Source organism: Hemitrygon akajei, chromosome 11 (assembly GCF_048418815.1).
Source record: "Hemitrygon akajei chromosome 11, sHemAka1.3, whole genome shotgun sequence".
In the NCBI taxonomy this organism is placed as follows: domain Eukaryota; kingdom Metazoa; phylum Chordata; class Chondrichthyes; order Myliobatiformes; family Dasyatidae; genus Hemitrygon; species Hemitrygon akajei.
Window position 1 is genome coordinate 9,896,610 of NC_133134.1, and position 20,940 is coordinate 9,917,549.

The 20,940-nt window shown below is 41.7% G+C and overlaps 1 protein-coding gene across 3 annotated transcripts in view; it reads right to left on the reverse strand.

Annotated features, from left to right (window-relative positions):
- The window catches only part of prkar1b (protein kinase, cAMP-dependent, regulatory, type I, beta), a 162,741-nt gene that overhangs the window by 108,356 nt on the left and 33,445 nt on the right, over window positions 1–20,940 (reverse strand). For all 3 annotated transcript variants that reach the window (XM_073060190.1, XM_073060188.1, XM_073060189.1), the window contains exon 3: window positions 12,317–12,487. In XM_073060190.1, coding sequence (XP_072916291.1) covers window positions 12,317–12,487 — 171 coding nt within the window. The remainder of the gene's footprint in view (window positions 1–12,316; window positions 12,488–20,940) is intronic.

A 20,940-nucleotide genomic window follows, 5' to 3' on the forward strand; every position in this document is an offset into this window, starting at 1 on the left:
ACCAGTTAATCTGCTTTACCCACTCTCCATATCCTTCCTATAGCATGGCGAGTAGAACTGCAGACAATATTCCAAGTGTGGTCTAAGCAGTGTTTTATTAAAGTTGCAACATAAATTCCAGCTGCTATTTTCTATACTGCAACCTATGATAACATGTGTCTTCTTATGTTGCCATTTTCAGGCAAGTATTAACTTGAACCCAAAGGCGGCTCTTTATCAGCATTCCTTAGCACCCATTCCTCAGCATTCAATGCACATGTAAAATCTTTATTTGACTTCCCAAAATGCAACATCACCATACATGTCAAGTTCCATCTGCCAGAACTCCATCCAGCATTCCATCTGATTTGTACCATGGTACTTAGATAACTTTATTTGTGATACACAGTACTAGCAAATTTTGTGTCAACTGGACATATCACTAATCATACATCTCACATTCACATCTAAGTCATTAATAAATATAAACAAGGGCCCCAGCACCAATCCCTGTGGTATACCACTAGTCACAGCCTTCCATTCAAAGATCTTTTCACCACTACCCTTGGACTCTTATTACTTCACTAACGTTAGATCCAATTAACCTTGATACATTAACAGCCTATCATGAAGGACCTTGTATAAGTTTTTTTTTACCCATACAGACAACAACCACCAAAATAAAGAAAACCATTAGCTGCCCTCCACTCCTCTGGCATGTCATCTGTGGCTAACAAAGATGCAAAATCTCCTACTGTGCAACCTGGGAGAGATCTCATCTGGCCCTGAAGATTAACCAACCCTTAATGCTTCCTATGACAGCCTCTTTCTCCTTATTAATACAGACCTCTTCCAGATTATCCACATACCCCTCCATGAACTCAGCATCTTCCACATCCTTCCTATTTAGACATACTTACAGATACAACACAGTAACAAGCCTTTCCAGCCCAACAAGTCTGTGCCATTCAGTTACACCAATGTGACCAATTAACCTACTGACTTATTCGACCTACCTAGGGTAAGCAACAGCAGCCGTGCCTCTGGCACTGAGTCTGGTCCTGTGACTCAGAGGGTAAGGAACTGAATAGGATGGCAGCAGTAATAAAAGACTCTATAATCAAGGGTACAGATAGGCGATTCTGTGGATATGAAAAGGAAACACTGAAGGTAGTTTGCCTCCCATGTGTCAGGGTCCACAATGTCCTGAAAGGGTAGGGGGAGCAGCCATATTGGTACCAATGACATGGGAAGAAATAGGGAGGAGGTCCTGAAAAAAGAATACAGGAAGTTAGGAAGGAAGCTGAGAAGCAGGACCTCAAGGGGTAGTAATCACAGGATTGCTGCCTGTGTCACATGACAGTGAAGATAAGAATAGAATAAGGTGGCAGATAAATGTATGGCTGAAGAATTGGAGCAGTGAGCAGGGATTCAGATTTCTGGATAATGAGGACCACTTCTGGGGCAGGTGGGACCTAACCAAAAGGGATGGGTTGCACTTGATTCTGATGGGGCAAATATTCTTGTAGGTAGATACTAGAGCTGCTGGGAGTGGTTTAAACTAATATGGCAGGAGGATGGGAACCAGAATAATAGAGCTGAGGAAAAGCCAGCAGGTTTATTAGTAGAAGATGGTTATAACATGAATGTAAGGAAGGACAGGCCAATGATTGGGTACAAATGCAGACAGAGCAGAGCCAAACTGTACCAGAGAGAGAGAAAATTCAAAAGGGTGAAGAATGTAGGAAGGTGCTGTATTTACAGTAAATGCGCGTAGTATTTGAAATGAGGTGGATGAACTCATGGTGCAACAGAAAATGTTGAATCTTTGTGGATGGAGTTAAGAAACTGCAAGGGCGAGAAAACCATTGTGGGAATCATATATAGGCCTTCAAATAGTAGCCAAGATGTGGGGCTGAGATTGCAAATGAAGCTGGAAAAGACATGTAACAGGGTAATGACACAATTGTAATGGGGGACTTCAATATGCAAGGGGATTGGGGAAAAAAATCAGGTTTGTGTCAGATCGCAAGTGAAGGAAGCTGTTGAATGCCTACAAGTTGACTTTTCAGAGCAGCTTGTGCTTGAGCCTACTCAGGGAAAGGCGATCTTAGATTGGGTGTGGTGTAATACCCAGATCTTATTAGGTAGCTTAACATAAAGGAACCCTTAGGAGGCAGTGATCATAAAATGATTGAATTCACACTGCTATTTGAGTGGGAGAAGCATAACTCACATGCATCAGTATCACAAAGAAGTAAAGGGAATTACAGAGGCATGAGAGAGGAGCTTGCTGAGGAGGATACTGGAAGGGATGACAGCAGAGCAATGATTGCTTAAGTTCCTGGGAATAGTTCACAAGGAGCAGGATAGATATGTCCCACAGAAGCAGGAGTTCTCAAATGGCAAAGGCAGGTAACCATGGCTAACAAGGGAAGTTAAGGACTACACAAAAGCCAAGGAAAGGGTATATAAGGTAGCAAAAGTGAGTGGGAAGTTGGATGATTGGGAAACTTTTAAAATCCAACAAAAGATAACTAAATAAGCTATAAGAAGGGAAAAGATGAAACGAGGGCAAACTAGCCAATAATATAAAGCAGGATACTAAAACTTTTTTTCAGCTATATAAAGAGTAAAAGGGAGGTGAGAGTTGATATTGGACCACTGGAAAATGACGCTGGTGAGGTAGTAACGAGGGACAAAGAAATGGCAGATGAACTTAACGGGTGCATTGCATCTGTCTTCACTGTAGAAGACACTAGCAGTGTACCAGAGGTCTGTGAGTGACAGGAAGAGGAGTGAAATCCATTGCTATTACAAAGGGGAAAGTGCTAGGTAAACTCAAAGGTCTTAAGGTGGATAAGTCCCAGAGTCCTGAGAGAGGTTGCTGAAGAGATGACAGATGCATTGGTTATGATCTTTGAAGAATCACTTGATTCTGGCATCGTCCTGGAGGACTGGAAGATTGCAAATATTACTCCACTCTTTAAGAAGGGAGGAAAACAAAAGTAAGATAGCCTAACCTTGGGAAAGTATTGGAGTCTATTATTAAAAGGATAAGGTTTTGAGGTACTTGGAGAAGTCAGAGTCAATATGGTTTCTGTAAAGGGAAATCTGGCCTGACAAATTTTCCTTCTTCAAGGAAGTAACACGCAGGGTGGACAAAGATGAGGCAGTGGATGTCACTTACCTAGATTTTCAGAAGGCACTTGATAAGGTGCCACACATAAGGCTGCTTAACAAGATAAAATCCTGTGGTGTTACAGGAAAGATACTGGAATGGCTGGCAGGCAGGAGGCAGGGAGTAGGAATAAAAGGATCCTTTTCAGGTTGGCTGCTGGTGACTAGTGGTGTTCCTCAGGGGTCAGTACTGGGACAGCTACTTTTCACATCGTTTGTCAATGATTTGGATAATGGAATTAATGGCTTTTGTTATTATTAATGATACAAAGACAGATGGAGGGTTGGTAGTGCTGAGGAAGCAATGCGATTGCAGCAGGACTTAGACAATTTGGAGCAATGGGCTAAAAAGTGGCAGATGGAATAGTGTTGGGAAATGCACAATAACGCATTTTGGTAAAAGGAACAATAATGCAGACTGTTATTGAAATGGGAAGAAGATTCAAACATCAGAGGTGCAGAGTGATTTGGGAATCTTTGTGCAAGATTCCCAGGTTAATTTACAGGTTGAGTCTGTGGTAAAGAAGGCAAATGCAATGTTGGCATTTATTTCAAGGGGAATAGAATACAAAAGCAAAAAAATAATGCTAACCCCTTATAAGACACTGGTCAGGCTGGTTGGAGAGAGTCCAGAGGAGGTTCATGAAGATGATTCCAGGAATGAAGGGGTTAACATGTGGGAAGCATTTGGCTGCTTTAAGCCTGTACTCACTGGAACTTATGCATGGGGATCTCATTGAAACTTACTGAATGTTGAAAGGACTAAATACGGTGGATGTGGAGCGGATGTTTCTCATAGTGGGGGTATCCAGAACTGGAGGACACAGCCTCAAAATTGAGGGGCGACCCTTTAGAACAGACATAAGGAGGATCTTTTTTAGCCAGAGGGTAGTAATTCTGTGGAATGCTCTGCCACAGATTGCAGTGGAGCCCAAGTCTGTGTGTATATTTAAAAAGGAAGTTGATCATTTCCTGATGGGTCAGGGCATCAAAGAATACGGTGAGAAGGCAGGTGTAAGGGGTTGAGTGGAAGTCAGGATCAGCCATGATGGAATGGCAGAGCAGACTCGATGGACTGAATGGTCTAATTCTTCTCCTATGCCTTATGGTCTTTGGAACGTGGGAGGAAACTGGAGCACCCAGAGGAAACCCAGGCAGTCATGGGGAGAATATACAAAATCCTTACAGTCATCAGCAGGAACTGAACCTGTTTTGGTGGTTTTGTAATTGAGGCTCTCGCTGGTCAGGGTCGACCATGGATGTTGTGTCCCAGCTGTCTACGTAATATGCAAGCCAGGGCAGTATGACATAGAGGGCAAGCTGTGGCCCAAGCAACAGACTCCACTTCTTCTTCAGCTGATGCATCCGACAAACAGCAGAGACTGATACAGTTTGGCACCAGCAGCGTCACAGGAATTGGCAGTCAGTGTTGAACTCAATGTAGACTGCCTTAGGGACTCCAGGTCTGGACTATACCTTGGGTTTTACTCCCAAAGCCTTCCCCATGTGTGGGTATAGCCGCAAGGCAGGCAGATCAGACTTCTCTGTAATTGCATTGTAATTGTGTTATATTAACTACTTCACCTCTTTGGTAAATATACACAAGAAGTAACCATTTAGTACCTTGTACACATCACCTGGCTCCACAAAGGGATTTACTCTTGTACTCATGACTTACTTTAAGGATGCATAGTGACCAGGTTCTGTGTTAAATTAGCTTCAATAAATGTACTGAAACAACTTCCCAGTGAAAAATACAATGGCTTGGTAGACAAGGTTCACCGCTGCAATTTTCACAACATGCTGCCCATCTCAAAAGGTAATTAAGAAGAAACTTGCATGCAAAAGGCATATTATTTCAGGACAATAAAGTGTTGCTAGCCTGTGTCATGTTGCCTATTTAAAGCAAGAAGACAAACAACTTGAAATTTGTGCTGGACAGAAATGCCATTTTACTTCAGGAAAATAAAGAAAAGCAGTGTTCTGCAGCATCAGAAAGAGCAAATATACAGCACTTCCCCTTCTCGCCGTAGCCATTACGATTACCCAAACCATACTGGAACTTAAGGTCAATTACAACCAAGTTTTGAACATTTTGTTTTGGTGACACATCTCAAAGGCATGCACAGAGTCCTCAAAACTGGGCAGAAAAAAATACTCTTGCCAATAATTTTGTTGCTTTCACACTATCATTAGAAATTCTCCCTAGATAAAAAGTGCAGAGGACAAGAAAATGGGAACTCTGTTCAAAATATACAACATCTGAGTTACAAGGAAGGACTGAATAAGTTAGGACTTTATTCCTTAAAGCATAAAAGAATGAGAGGAGATTTGATAGAGGTACAGTCGGCCCTACTTATCCGTGAGGGATTGGTTCCGGGACCCCTCGCGGATACCAAAAAAGTGCGGATGCTCAAGTCCCTTATTTAACCTGTTTCAGTGCGGTGGACTTTAGGACCCAGCAGAGCTCTGAATCCACAGCGTTTCTGTTTACAAAAATAATCACGATCACGATTGAAAAGAAAGCGGAAATAATGAAGCAATCGGAAAGAGGTGAAACGCCATCGGTCATTGGAAAAGCATTAGGCTACAGTCGATCAACGATTGGAACAATTTTAAAGGATAAAGTGAGAAAGGCCCTGCCCCGATGAAAGCTACAATTATTACCAAGCAATGCAGTGGTTTAATTATTGAAATACATACATTTCTTAAGTGTTTTATATGCATAGAAAGGTAAAATATATACTGTTTTCTAAGACAAATGTTTGACTAACTGATGCTAAATAATACTGGATGTAGCTGTTCCGACTTACTTAGTAAGAGAACTTCTGATTTTTTTCGATCCCGATCCATGATAACCTACGCACATCCTCCTGTATACTTTAAATCATCTCTATATTACTTATAATACTTAATACAATGTAAATGCTATGTAAATAGTTGTTATACTGCATTGTTTAGGGAATAATGACAAGAAAAAAGTCTGTACATGCTCAAAGAACGAGTGCTGGAAGAGCACTTCTGGGTTTTCTCGATTCGCGGTTGGTTGGATTCGCGCATGCAGAACTCGCGGATAAGGAGGGCCGACTGTATACAAAATTATGAGGGGTATAGATAGAGTAAATGCATGCAGGCTTTTTCTTGGAGGTTGGGTGGAACTACAATCAGAGGTCATGGGTTAAGGGTGAAAGGCAAAACATTCAAGGGGAACATGAGGGAAACTTCTTCACTCAGAGGGTGCTGACAGTGTGGAACAAGTTCCCAGCACAAGTGGTGCACGCAAGCTCGATTTCAACGTTCAACAGAAGTTTGGATAGACACGTGGGTGGTAGGGGTATGGAGGACTAATGTCCCGGTGCAGGGAGTAGGCAGTTTAAATGGTTTGGGATGGACTACACGGCCAAAGACTCCATTTCTGTGCTGTACTTTTCTATGACAAGTGGGGAAGCTTCTGGCCAAGGAGGTTAACTTTCTCGTGAACCTTGTAGGGGAAATAATATTAGGGAAGACATTAGATAAATAGAATGAAAAATTTGACCTGATAAAGAGCAGCATGGAGTTCTTACAGACACTCCTCATGCGACTAACTCAACTGTATTTTTAATGAACTACCAGAAAAAGTTGATGAAGGGATGTAATAAGTGGCATTTACATTGTTTTTCAGAAATGGCTGATAACCTTCACAAAAGTCTGGTAAGCAAAACTGAGGTTCATGGAATGAAAGTCACAAGTCACATCAAACAGAAATTGGCACAAAGACAGAAAGAAAAGAGCATTGAATGATTGTTTTCAGATTGGAGGACAATAAGTTATTGTGTTCTTCTGGAGTCAGTGCTGGGAAAACTTTTTTTTAAATATACATGTTAACGATTTGAGCATGGGTGTGCAGGGTAAAGTTTCCAGAGCCGCAGACAACACAAAGCTCGGGAAGTGTATTAAACAACAAAAGACAGTAACAGACTTTCAAGAAAACATGTAAACAGGCCAAATAGGCAGAAATTGGAAGATAAATTTAAACACAGAAAAGCATTTAATTAGGCAAAAAGAAAAAGGGAGTGCATCGATTGTATAGCACAATTCTCAGAGATATGTGGCAACTGAGAAGCACATAAACAAACCCTAGTAAGTGGAGGGGTTATGTTGACAGCATGGTAAGTAAACAGATAGGATCTCAGAAGTGCAAACAGAGGCTCTCAGTAAAAGGAAATACTTTGTGGAGCATAATGGAAACAATACATCAGATTGTGGTCACACAATAGGTAGGATATGGAACCAATAGTGGGTACAAAAATTATTTATTGAAATAGTTCCATGGATGAGGGGTTTTAGATTATTAAATGAAACAGGAAGAGATTACTCACAGAAATGCAAAGGAGATCTGGTAGAAGTGTACTCTGTCAGGACTATTTTAATCAAGATAAATTGTAGGAAGGTACCATGTTTGCGGGAGGCTCCAGGATCAGAAAACACAAGTTTAATATTTTGCACAGAAAATTAAAGAAAAGCTAGTAGAACTCTGGAATTCACTGTGCTGATGTTCTGGGTTAAGTGACTGAATAAGTAATCTAGAAATTCATCCGGAATTAGGAATCCAATTCCCAAGAGCAGGAGGAGAAGTTATTAAGAATCTAAAATAATTGTACTGAGCATATGGGCACCATGGTGGTTGACATGATGCTTGACAACTCAGGGCATCAGATTTCAATTCCGATGTCAGCTCTAAAGAGTCTGTATGTCGTCCCCCTGGAATGTGTGGGTTTTCTCCGGGTCGTCTGATTTCCACCCACAATCTAAAGATGTACCAGTTAGTAGGTTAACTGGTCATTGTAAATTGTCCTGTGATTAGGTTAGGGTTAAATCAGGGGTTGCTGGGCAGTGCGGCTCAAAGGGCCAGAAGGGCCTATTCCACACTATAACTCTTAAAATAATAGACATATGTACAATTATCACCAATATTTTAAAATCACACTACAAAGCAGCAGTGAAAATGCATCAGCAAAGTTTCCCCTCCAAGCACCTCCTTAACAACTTTCTGTCCTCTAATGTAATCTCACCCCAACAGACAGATTTGGAATACTGTAACAGAAAACAAGTCCATTTTGCAATATGTTAAATATTGGTATTTAGGCAATGTATTCAATGGCCATTTCTAATTTATGGTCTTTAATCCACCCCATTCCAACACCACATGCAATCCTTTCCACCATTCCTGCTACTCCCACTCATACACCCTGGTAATTACAAGCCTGTGTAAGTGATAGGGAAGCTATTGCAAAAAAATTCCAAAGGTCAGGACGAATCTTTATCTGGAAAGGTAGAACTAATGAATCACAAGCATGGCTTTAAGGGTGATCCTGCCCAACACATTTGACTGTGTTTTCTTTTGAAGAGATATCAACATGGTCATGTAGTCTACATAAACTTCAATAAGGCCTCTGACAAGTTTTCAAGAGATACCAGGCAAGATAAGGATCCAAAATTGTTCTGGTAAAATGAGAGATAATGATGTGGAGGGTTGCTTTTGTGATTGAAAACCTGCAACCAGTGGTCAGAGAGGTCAATTCCGAAACCCTTTCTTTTAAAACATATCAATGATTTGAATACGACTACAGGATGTAGGGTTATTAGGTTTGCAGATGATAGCAACATTTGTGGAGTTGATAGTGAGGGAAAATTCAGAATAGAGAGAAGTCCACCATGCCCTAGGGAGTACTGAGGAACAAAGCGACAATGATACACAAGTCCAACCATCCCAGAAGATGACAGCATAGGAAGATTTGAGTAAAGAGAGCAGACAGGGCAGTTGGCTCCAATCTTCGGACTGCAGGAATTGGAAAGTTAAGGTATAGTGTTGTAAAACCTCAGTTAGGCTGCAGATGGAGTACTGTGAGCAATTCTGGTCAACACAGTATACGAAGAATACGATTCACCAGGATATTGCCTCAAATGGATTGTCTCAGTTACAAATAAAGATTGGTTTATTTTCCTTGGAGAAGAGGATGCTGAGCAGGAACATGATAGCGGCATACAAATTTACAAAGAGCAGAGATAAGGTTAATAGTAGGAGTTTTTTCTTCATACATGAGGTACCTAATAGTAAAGGGCTTAAGGTAAGGAGCTAAGAGGCTTAGAGAATCTGAGGAAGTTTTTTTTTTATTAAAAGATTAATTAGAATTTAAACTACACTACTCAGAAACTCACAAGTGCCTCAGTATTTTTATTTATTTAGATATACAGCACAGTAACAGGCTGTGCCTTCCAGTCCAATTATACCTATGAACTTGGAACGCGGGAGGAATCCAGTGCACCCAGAGAAAAACCCACGCAGTCATGGGGAGAATGCAGAAGGTCTTCATGGGCAGCAGCAGAATTGAACTCAAGTCTCTGGTGTTGTTAGCCAAACACTAATCGCTAACCTACTGTGAAGTTGAGAAAGATATAAAAAAAAATGAATGTGTGTAACAATCAATTGAAAGGAACTTTGAGAAAGTAGCACACAATAAGCTTATCATAAATATCAAAACCTGTGGAATGTCAGTAGCACTGACAGACAGCATGGATGGAAAACTGATCATGTTATTGATCGTTCTCCACTTTCATTTCTTTATCTTTACTGGCATTAACATAGTATAACAGTTAGTGGTACACTATCACAGTGCCAGCGACGTGGGTTCAATTCTGCTGTTGCCTATGAGGACCTTCTACATTCTCCCCATGACCACATGGGTTTCCTCTGGGTGCTCTGGACCAGGTAAGATGAGGGTCGCGGTGAACTATTTATTCAGTAAACTGGAAAAAAAGTGTATTGTGAGGTTCCCCTCACTGCTTTTCTAAATGTAGAGTTCAAGATCAGCTACTTCACTTTGACCGCTTGGTTCTTGAACCAACCCCAACACGACAGTTTAGCAACACTATGACCATTTTGATCACTCTGTTCCAAAATCACCTTTGTTTCATTCTAATTGTGTACTTCTCTTGTAAAGAAAATTAATGTTTTAATTTTTTTTATTGTGAATTCTACTTTTATGATGCTAAGTGCCTCTGAAGCTGCTGCAAGCATGTTTCTCCATTGCATTTCTGCTTACATGTACCTATGCATGTAATAAATTTGACTTGTACACAGAGGGAACAATGACCAAATTTAGACATGGTACAATCCTCGGAAGCTTAGTCATTTCAACAATAGTAATAGATTTAGAGTTACAGACAGTATGGTGGAATGTGTGGATATAGAGCAGAGGAAATTTACTCTTAAAAATTGCATAATGTAACATTTTGATACAAAGAACAAGAGCAAATTTTAAACAGGACAAATTCTAAAAGAGACAAAGAAATTCTGTAAATTTAAAAGCTATTTATTTACCTGATGAAAATGAATGCAATGTTGATGTTTAGCAGATGGAATAACATTGAAGAAAATTTACAAATACACAAGTATTTCAGAAATCTCATGCGCATAATTTTGTGAGAGATCACTTTAAATGAGATTTTAACAATACTGATGAAAGATCATTGAAATGAAATGGTTCTGCACAACATTTTATTTTCATTACAGATTTCCAGCATCTTTAATACTTTGCTCTTCAGATTTTAGCATGCCTTATTCAATAGCATTTAAAAAGGAAGATGCATTTCTCTTTTTCATGGGTCTCCAGGTAGAAATGAGCAGGATTATGACAATATTTCAGAATTCTGTAAGAGATTCACCCTAGTACCTCGCTTAGAACTACAGCACTAATTTTTCATGTTTTTGGCCCTGAAACCAATACACTCAAGCACATTCCTCAGGGCTTAAAAACAGACATCTGCTTGGACTGTGTACTGCTGTGCTGGGAATCTGGCACACCCACAGCAATGAAATAGTGATCACATTGACATGCAGTTTAGTACTGAGCGAGTCACCTAGGTAACTTGAAGAGGATGGCTATCATAGCTAGCTTTGGGCAGGCTGTGGGCAAGCAATACAAACATACAATATTGGGACGGGCTTCAAGATACTCCTTGGCTGCTACCATTAGCATGGGATACTGATGGCACAATAGCAAAGCAGAACAGCACAATTGCATAGTGGTTAGAGCAATCACTTTGCAGTGCCAGCGCTCGTCAATTGGGGATTGAATTCTGCCACTGTCTATAAGGAGTTCGCAACCGTGTGGGTTTCTTCCAGGTGCTCTGGTTTCCTCCTACATTCCAAAGAAAGACATATGGGTTAAGGTTAGCAAGCTGTGGGCATGCTAGGCTGACACCAGAAGTGTGGCAACACTTGTGGACTAACCCTCAAATCTTCACTGATTTGTTTGAAGCAAAATGATACATTTGCTTCAATGTTTCATGTGACAAATAAAGCTAATCTCTTTTTTAAACCTTACTCTGTTTTAACAGAACATCCAGTTCTTACAATCCTCTCATTGCCACTAGATCTGTGTATACGGTAAAAGCTGCTATCTTTACTGTTTTTCGGTTCTCTGCAAACTCTTCCCAGCCTAGAAACTCCCCTCGTACAACTCAGCTGAGGCTATAAGAGAAGTGTACAAATGGGGCAGGGAGGGGGAAATTGGGGGGAGTATGAATACATGAAGCAGTCACTGTGCATCATCAACAATGGACCACGTGCACTCAGGTTATAGCCCAGAACCCGATCTCAGAAATATGCATGACTCGTTACCCATTACTATCTCCAGTCAGCTCAACATTGGCCCTCAAAGGCAACCACTGCATATTGCCCTGGTGGCTCACCACACACTAAGCCCCATATAAACAGATGATTTTAACTATTTAATTGCAGAGGGAATACCAATGGAGGCCTCGTCCCTCAACTAGGTTCCCGGTACTGAGGCAAGAACAACTGTCAGAAATTACTCTGATTTTAGCATTGATATCATTATCATTTACAATGTTTTTAATGTATCCCAAATGCTAAGCAAGGTTCTGCACTATATTCCATTTAAATACTTCAATAAGGCCCTACCTGAAATAAACAGTGAACTTAAATCATGGCTGTGTTGTGGACTAATGTTCTGGTCTGATGTGCACCCAACAGCTGATAGAGAATTCAAGTTTCAAATGCAAGACGAAGAGGAACAATAAAAAGGAGAAACATGCAAAGGCAGAGAAAATGCCAGAAGTCACAAGTCAGACCTGCTGATCTGCATCATACCTTCCGAACATAAGAGACTGCATCCTCTTCGGTGTAAACTTCGGCGCTTACTCCGCCTCTTCTGCGCCTGGCCTTTACTACTGGATTTGGTGGTGGTGGTGAAATCTCATCATCATGCGAGTCTGACTGAGAATTAGACTTCTGTCGAGCCAAAATTTGTTTGCATTCTTCCTAAATTGAAACAAGAAAAAAAACGTTTTCTTACATATGCTGTACAGACACATTTTTGTTTAAACCAGAAAACTAACAATAAATATCCAAGTCCTGAAGATAGAAATTATAGTACTATATAGATAGATAGATAGATACTTTATTCATCCCCATGGGGAAATTCAACTTTTTTTTCCAATGTCCCATACACTTGTTGTAGCAAAACTAATAACATACAATACTTAACTCAGTAAAAAAATATGATATGCATCTAAATCACTATCTCAAAAAGCATTAATAATAGCTTTTAAAAAGTTCTTAAGTCCTGGCGGTAGAATTGTAAAGCCTAATGGCATTACTATTGGTGGCACTGTAGTGTAGTAGTTGGCACAATGCTTTGCAGTGGCAGTGACCAGGGTTCAATTCCCACTGCTGCCTGTAAGGAGTTTGTACATTCTCCCGGTGACCTCTGGGTGTTCCGGTTTCCTCCCACAGTCCAAAGGCTTATAGGTTCGTAAGCTAATTTGCCATTATAAATTGTCCCATGATTAGGCTATGGTTAAATCAGGGTTTGCAAACAGCACAGCTCGAAGGGCCAGAAGGGCCTATTCCACACTGTTATCTAAATAAAATTAAAAAAAATAAAAATATCGTGTTAAAAAGACTGAGCTAGGTAAAAATGACAATAGACACTATGCCATTAAGTAACAGATTAAAAATGCTTGTGCTTCATTGTGGTGAACTATTAAGCTGAATAGAATTGGAGCTAACTCAAGCCTGTCATACATGCCCACTTGCACTTACCTGGACCGTAAGTGAGGACCGATCAATCCAACCGGCAAGATACTGAAGGGCCTATGCAGCTAATTGCCTTCACAGAGAACATGCCACTGGTAACATATTGCTGAGGTCCCTGGTTCTAAATAGCTTCTGACAGGAGGCAAAGTTTGGGGACCATAACCATGCTGGAGGAACTCAGCAGGCCAATCAGCATCAATGGAAAAGAGTACAGTCGACGTTTCAGGCCAAGACCCTTCGGCTGGACCAGTCCCCTTTTCCATAGATGCTGGCTGGCCTGCTGAATTCCTCCAGCAGTTTGTTTTGCTTCGATTTCCAGCATCTGCAAATTTCCTCGTTTGTCAAAACCACAAGATTTCTTCCCCAATATTAAAAGTATTAACACAATTAATTATTAAAAACAGTACATCAATTATATATAACTTCTTTCTAATCCCCATTCAATTGAATGGAGTCTCTGATGTAACTGGCTTAGGATCAGAGAAACAATGCTGAAGGTGAGGTATGCAGAGGAGCAGACAGGAGATTCTGTGAAAGAGACAACCAGATGGTACTAAGGCCAGGGACGTCTTGGATCGGGTCCACAGCATTCTAAAGGGGGAAGGTGAACAACCGCAAGTCATAGCACATAGGGGTACCACGACACAAGTAGGAAAAGGAAGGAGGTCCTGAACAGAGAATATAGGCAGTTGGACAGAAAGATGAAAAGTAGGTCCTCCAGGGTAGTAATCTCTGGACTACTGTCTAGGGGTAAGAATAGAATGATTTGGCAGGTAAATGCATGCCTGAAGAATTGGTGCGGGGGTAGGATTTCAAATTTCTGGATCATTGGGATCTCTTCTGCAGAAGGTATGACCTGTACAAAAAGGATGGGTTACACCTGCACAAGGGGGACTAATATCCTTCCGGCCAGGCTTGCTAAAGCCACTGGGGCAGAGCTTAACTAATTTGGCAGGGGGATGGAAATTGGATTGATAGGACTGAAGAAGCTGTACACTAGATGCAGTCTGCAGTGAGATTGAGGAAGAACAGGCAGATGATAAGGAAAAATTGCAGTCAGTAGGATGAGTTGAAGTGTGGCAGGGGAGCAAAATCAAAAATGTGATGAAACCAGGACTGAAGGTGTTACATTTGAATACACATAGTATACGGAATGGACTATCTTATAGTGCATTGAGAGATTGTCGGGCATGATGTTGTAAATATCTGAGCCATGGCTGAAAGAAGATCACAGTTGGGACCTTAATATTCAAGGATACACAATGCATTGAAAAGACAGGCAGGCAGGCAGGGTGGGGGTAGTTCTGGTGGCAAAAGATTAAATCAAATCCTTAGAGAGGTGACATAGGAGTTAAGAAAATAATTTTAAAAATTTTTTTTAAAAAAGGTGTTAAGAAAATGCAAGGGTAAAAAGACCCTGATGGGAGTCAGAAAGAGACCTCCAGACAGTAGCCAGGATGTGGGCTACAAATTACAGCAGGAGCTAGAAAATGGCAATGTTGTGAGAGACATGAGGGATATGCAAGTAGACTGCGAATAAAGAGAAAAAAAAGCCACAAAGAAAAAAGATAAAATATGAAGACAAGCTAGGCAATTATATAAAAGTGGATACAAAATGTTTTTTCATGAGTATAAAGAGTAAAATAGAAATAAGAGTGGATACTGGACCACTGGAAAATGATGCTGGAGAGGTAGTAATGGTGGGCAAAGAAATGGTTCTGTCTTCACTGTGAAAGACACTAGCAGTATGCCAAAATTCAAGTGTCGGGGGCTATAACTAAGGAGAAGGTGCTTGGGAAGCTGAAAGATCTGATAGTAGGCAAGTCACCTGGACTATATATCCCAGGATCCTGGAAGAAGTAGCTCAAGAGATTTTGGGAAGCATTAATGATCTTTCAGTAATCACTAGATTCTGGAGGACTGGAAAATTGCAAATATCGCTTGACTCTTTAAGAAGGGAGGGAGATAGAAGAAAGGAAATTATATGCCAGCTAACACACACAAAATGCTGGAGGAACTCAGCAGGCCAGGGAAGATAGATGCTACCTGTCTTGCTGAGATCCTCCAGCACTTTGTGCTACATAAATTTCCAGATATATGCCAGTTAGCACGACTTCAATGGTTGGGAAGATGTTAAGAGTCCATTATTAAGGATGAAGTTCCAGGGTACTTGGAGGCACATGATAAAATAGGCCAAAATCAGCATTGTTTCCTTAAGGGAAAATCTTAACAGCATTTTTTGAGAAATAACAAGGAGGATAGACGAAGAGAATCAGTGGATGTTGTGTACTTGTATTTTCAAAAGGCCTTTGACAAGGTGTCGCATAAGAGACCATGGTATTACAGGAAAGATACTAGCACAGATAGAAGATTGGCTGACAGGCAAGATGCAAGGAGTGGGAAGAAAGCAGGTCTTTTCTGGTTGACTGCCAGTGATGAGTGGCATTCAACAGAGGTTGGTGTAGGTACCACTTCTTTTCATGTTAAGCTGGTGATTTGGATGATGGAATTCACGGCTTTAAGGCCAAGTTTGTGGATGATGCAAAGATAGATGGAGGGGCAGGTAGTGTTAAGGAAGCAGCGTATCTGCAGAAAGACAGATTGGGAGAATGGACAAAAAGGTAGATGGAATATAGTGTCGGGAAATGCACGGCCATGCACTTTGGTCGAAGGACTAAAAGTGTAGACTATTTTATAAACCGGGAGAAAATTTAAAAATCTGAGGCACAAAGGGACTTGGGAGTCCTTGTGCAGAATTTCCTAAAGTTTCACATGCAGGTTGAGCCAGTGATGAGAAAGGCAAATACAATGTTAACATTAATTTTGAGAGAACTAAAATACAAAGGCAATGATATAATGCTGAGGCTTTTTAAGTGAGCAGCTTTGGGTCCCTATCTAAGAAAGAAATGCTGGCATTGGAGAGGGTCCAGAGGAAGTTCATGAGAATGATCCCTGGAATGAAAGTGTTAACATATGAGGAGCGGTTGATGGCTCAGGTCTGTACTTACTGGAGTACAGAATGAGGAGGAATGGGGGGGGGGGGGGGTTAGTAATCTCAGTGAAACCTATCGAATATTCAAAGGCTTAGAGTGGATGTGGAGCGGATGTTTCCTATAGTGGGTGAGTCTAGGACCAGAGGGCACAGCCTCACAATAGAATGACATCCATTTAGAACAAAGATAAGGAGGAATTTCTTTAGCCAGAGTGTGGTGAATCTGTGGAATCATTGTTGCAGACTGCTGTGGAGCGCAAACCATGAAGTATACTTAAAGTTGAGGTTGATAGGTTCTTGATTAGTCAGAGTGTCAAAGGCTCCTGGGAGAAGGCAGGAGAATGGGGCTGAGAAGGATAATAGATCAGCCATTATGAAATGGTAGAGTAAACATGATGGACTGAGTGGCCTAATTATGCTCTATGTCTTATTGTCTGAATTCTCCTGTGATTAGGCTAGGCTTAAATAGGTGGGTTGCTGTACAGGACAGCTTGTTGTTCTGAAAGGGCCTGCTCTGAGCTGTATCTCTAAATGAATAGTCTTATTGTAACTTAGTTTTTTTATAATGTATTGTGCTGTACTGCTGTCGCAGAACAATAAATTTCACAACATGTGTCAGTGATAATAAACCGGACTCTGATGCCAAGATTGACTCTGATCCTTATACAACAGCAAGGCATTGACCATCTCAAGTTTCTGTTTTATATTTAACACTACTGTATTACATTACAGAATCCTCTACAATCACTATCCAGGGGATCACCATTAACCAGAAACAATTAGCCAACTTCAAAGGCATGTTACTGGGTGAAAGAAACACCTCAGGCCGAACTAAAGATTTTCCAATATTTACAGAGTAAATCAGCAGCATGATGGAATACTTTCCACACACTCCAATTCTTCTTCATGAAGCCTCACGCCTTTCAGAGCAAAGTAACATGCTGAATTGGGATCCAATTCACCACATTCACTCCGCCACTGGCACTCTATCTGCACATATACAATTAACAAAACATCCAGGCATCCTTGAAGCCTCAGGAAGGACTAATGGACACAATGTTAAAAATCCTGTGCAGTACCAATAGCCTGAAGCACTACACACCATTTGCTCCCCTCATCTAATCAAGGATATAAGGAACACAGCAAAGATTCACAAGTTTTGTTCCTGGGACAACAGCTTTGCTGTACAAGGAAGATTGAATACAACGGGCTTGTAAATGCTTGAGTTTGGAAGATTGAGAGATGATCTTGTTGAAGTTTACAAAATGTTTTAAAGGCACAAGAGGCTAAATGCAAGAAAGAAGATCCTTCTAACTGGAGAGTGTACAACCAGATTCACAGTCTCAAAAGTAAAAATAAACCATTAAGGGTAGAAATGAATCAAATATCTTGTCACACGGGGTGACAAATCTTTGGCATTCTCTATCCTGGAAGGTCATAGGAGCTCAATCACAGTTCATCCAAATTAGGGATAAATAGATTTCTGGAGATTAAAGGAATCAAGGGATATGGGAATAGGGCAGGAAAATGCTACTGGCAGAGAAAAGAAACCATGACCCTGCTGAACAGTTGAGCACGAGGAAATCTGCAGATGCTGGAAATTCAAGCAACACACACAAAATGCTGGTGGAACGCAGCAGGCCAGGCAGCATCTATAGGAAGGAGCACTGTCAACGTTTCGGGCCGAGACCCTTCATCAGGACTGACTGAAGAAAAGATAGTAAGAGATTTGAAAGTAGGAGGGGGAGGGTGACAAATTATATGAGAAATGATAGGAGAAGACCAGAGGGGGTGGGGTGAAGCCAAGAGCTGGAAAGGTGATTGACAAAAGGGATACAGAGTTGGAGAAGGGAAAGGATCATGGGACGGGAGGCCTAGGGAGAAAAAAACAGGGGAGGGGAGCACCAGAGGGAGATGGAGAACAGGCAAAGAGTGATGGGCAGAGAGAGAAATTAAGGGGGGGGGCATAAATAAATCAGGGATGGGATAAGAAGGGGAGGAGGGGCATTAACAGAAGTTAGAGAAGTCAATGTTCATGCCATCAGGCTGGAGGCTACTCAAATGGTATATAAGGTGTTGTTCCTCCAACCTGAGTGTGGCTTCATCTTGACAGTAGAGGAGGCCATGGATAGACATATCAGAATGGGAATGGGACGTGGAATTAAAATGTGTGGCCACTGGGAGATCCTGCTTTCTCTGGCGGACAGAGCGTAGGTGTTCAGCAAAATGGTCTCCCAGTCTGCGTCGGGTCTCACCAATATATAAAAGGCCACACTGGGAGCAGTATACCACACCAGCCGACTCACAGGTGAAGTGTCGCCTCACCTGGAAGGACCGTCTGGGGCCCTGAATGGTGGTGTGGGAGGAAGTGTAAGGGCAGGTGTAGCACTTGTTCTGCTTACAAGGGTAAGTGCCAGGAGGGAGATCGGTGGGAAGGGATGGGGAGGACGAATGGACAAGGGAGTCGCGTAGGGAGCGATCCCTGTAGAATGCAGAAAGAGGGGGGGAGGGAAAGATGTGCTTGGTAGCGGGATCCCATTGGAGGTGGCAGAAGTTACGGAGAAACTTCCTAAGTTACAAAGTTACTGTGAACAGTGGAGCAAGTCTGAAGGCCCAACCAGCCAATCCAGTTGCTGTTTTTAAGCATTCTTGTCTAAAGCATATGCAATTTAGAAAACAAAAGGTTTGTTGGCCTTTAATGGAGGGAAGCTGAATAACAAAAATCAAGAGACTTGCTGTAGGAAACATACAGGTACTGAATAATACCTCATTTGATCAAATCTTAGGGTTCCATGAATATAGAAGGATATTCTTACCTCCGAATCAGTGCAGTAGTTATGCACTAAATTAAATGTCTAGGATGAAGAGATTGTTCCATCACAATCAAAATCAAGTATAATATCAGAGGCATATGTTGTGAAATTTGTTGTTTTGTGGCAGCAGTATATTTCACAATTAAAAAACAATGAATTACAACAGTATATACTGTATATATTTAAATTCAATAGTGCAAAAATTGAGGGCAAAAGAAGAAAAAAAAATAGTGAGCTCCACGATGGAGCTGACTGAGTTTGCAAATTTCTGCAGCTTTTTCTGATCCTGTGCTGCAGCCCCTCCATGCTAGACAGTGATGCAACCAATCAGGATGTTCTCCACCGTACATCTGTAGAAAATTGCAAGTGTCTGTGGTGCTTAACACGTCTCCTCAAACTCCTCATGATATATAGCCGCTGTTGTCCCATCTTCTTAATTGTATCGATATGTTGGGTGCAGGATAGATCTTCAGAGATGCAGAAACTGCTCATCCTTTCCACTGCTGATCCCTCAATGAGTACCAATGTGCATTTTCTCGACTTCCTCATCCTGAAGTCCTTGGTCTTACTGATGAGTTCAAAGTTGCTGTTGCAACGCTACTCAACTAGCTGATCTATCTTACAGAATAAAGTACAGCCTGGTGTGGAAACACCTACGCCCTTGAATGGAAAATCCTACAAAAAGTAGTGTTTATGACCCATCATGAGTAAAGCCAGGGATAGAGTTCCTCTTGTCCTCACCTACAACCACACCAGCCTCCGTATCCAACACATAATTCTCAGGAACTTCACTGTCTCCAACAGGATCCCACCATCAAGCACATCTTCCCACCCCACACCCACTTCCTGCTTTCTACATGGATTGCTCCCTACGTGACTCCTTGTCCATTCGTCCCTCCCCACTGACACTTAACCCTGCAAGCAGAAAAAGTGCTACACCTACTCCTACACCTTTCCCTCACTACCATTAAAGGGCCGCAAACAGTCCTTCCAGGTGAGGCGACACTTCACCTGCCAGTCTGTTGGGGTCATATACTGTGTCCAGCGCTCCCGGTGTGGCCTCTGTATAATCAGGAAGACCCGACATAAATCGGGAGACCACTTTGCCGAGCACTTCCACTCCATTTGCCAGAAGAAGCAAGATCTCCCAGTGGCCACCCATTCCAATATGACCATCCGTGGCCTCCTCTACTGTCGCGATGAAGCCACACTCAGGTTGGAGGAACACCACCTTGTATTGCATCTGGGTAGCCTCCAACCAGATGGCATAAACATCAATTATTTGAACTTCCGGTAACGGCCCCCCTGTTCACCATGCCACATCCCCTCTCTCATCTCATCTCTTTGCCTGCCCATTGCTCCCTCTGGTGTTTTTCCCCCCTTTTTCTTTCCTCCACGGCCTTCTGTCCTCTCCTATTATATTCCCCCTTCTCCAGCCCTGTATCTCTTTCACCAATCAACTTCCCAGCTCTTTACTTCCCCCTCCGTTTCACTGATCACTTTGCATTTCTCCCTCTCCTCCACCCACCTTTTAAATCTACTCTTTTTTTTTCTCCAGTCCTGCTGAAGGGTTTTGGTTTGAAACATCAATTATACTTTTTTCCATAGATGCTGCCTGGCCCACCGAGTTCCTCCCAGCATTTTGTGTGTGTTGCTTGGATTTCCAACATCTGCAGATCTTCTCTTGTTTGTTCTGGGAATTCTTATAGTCTTACCCATATGTAATGAACCATATTCCTTATCAACTTTCATAATCAGGAAGTCTCATTTTGAAACATACTAATTAAGGTACAATCTCAGGGGCTTACTTGGCCGCTTCAGAGTGTGCCAGAAGTTAACCTGGTGGAGTGGGTCTGAAGTCACATGAACAC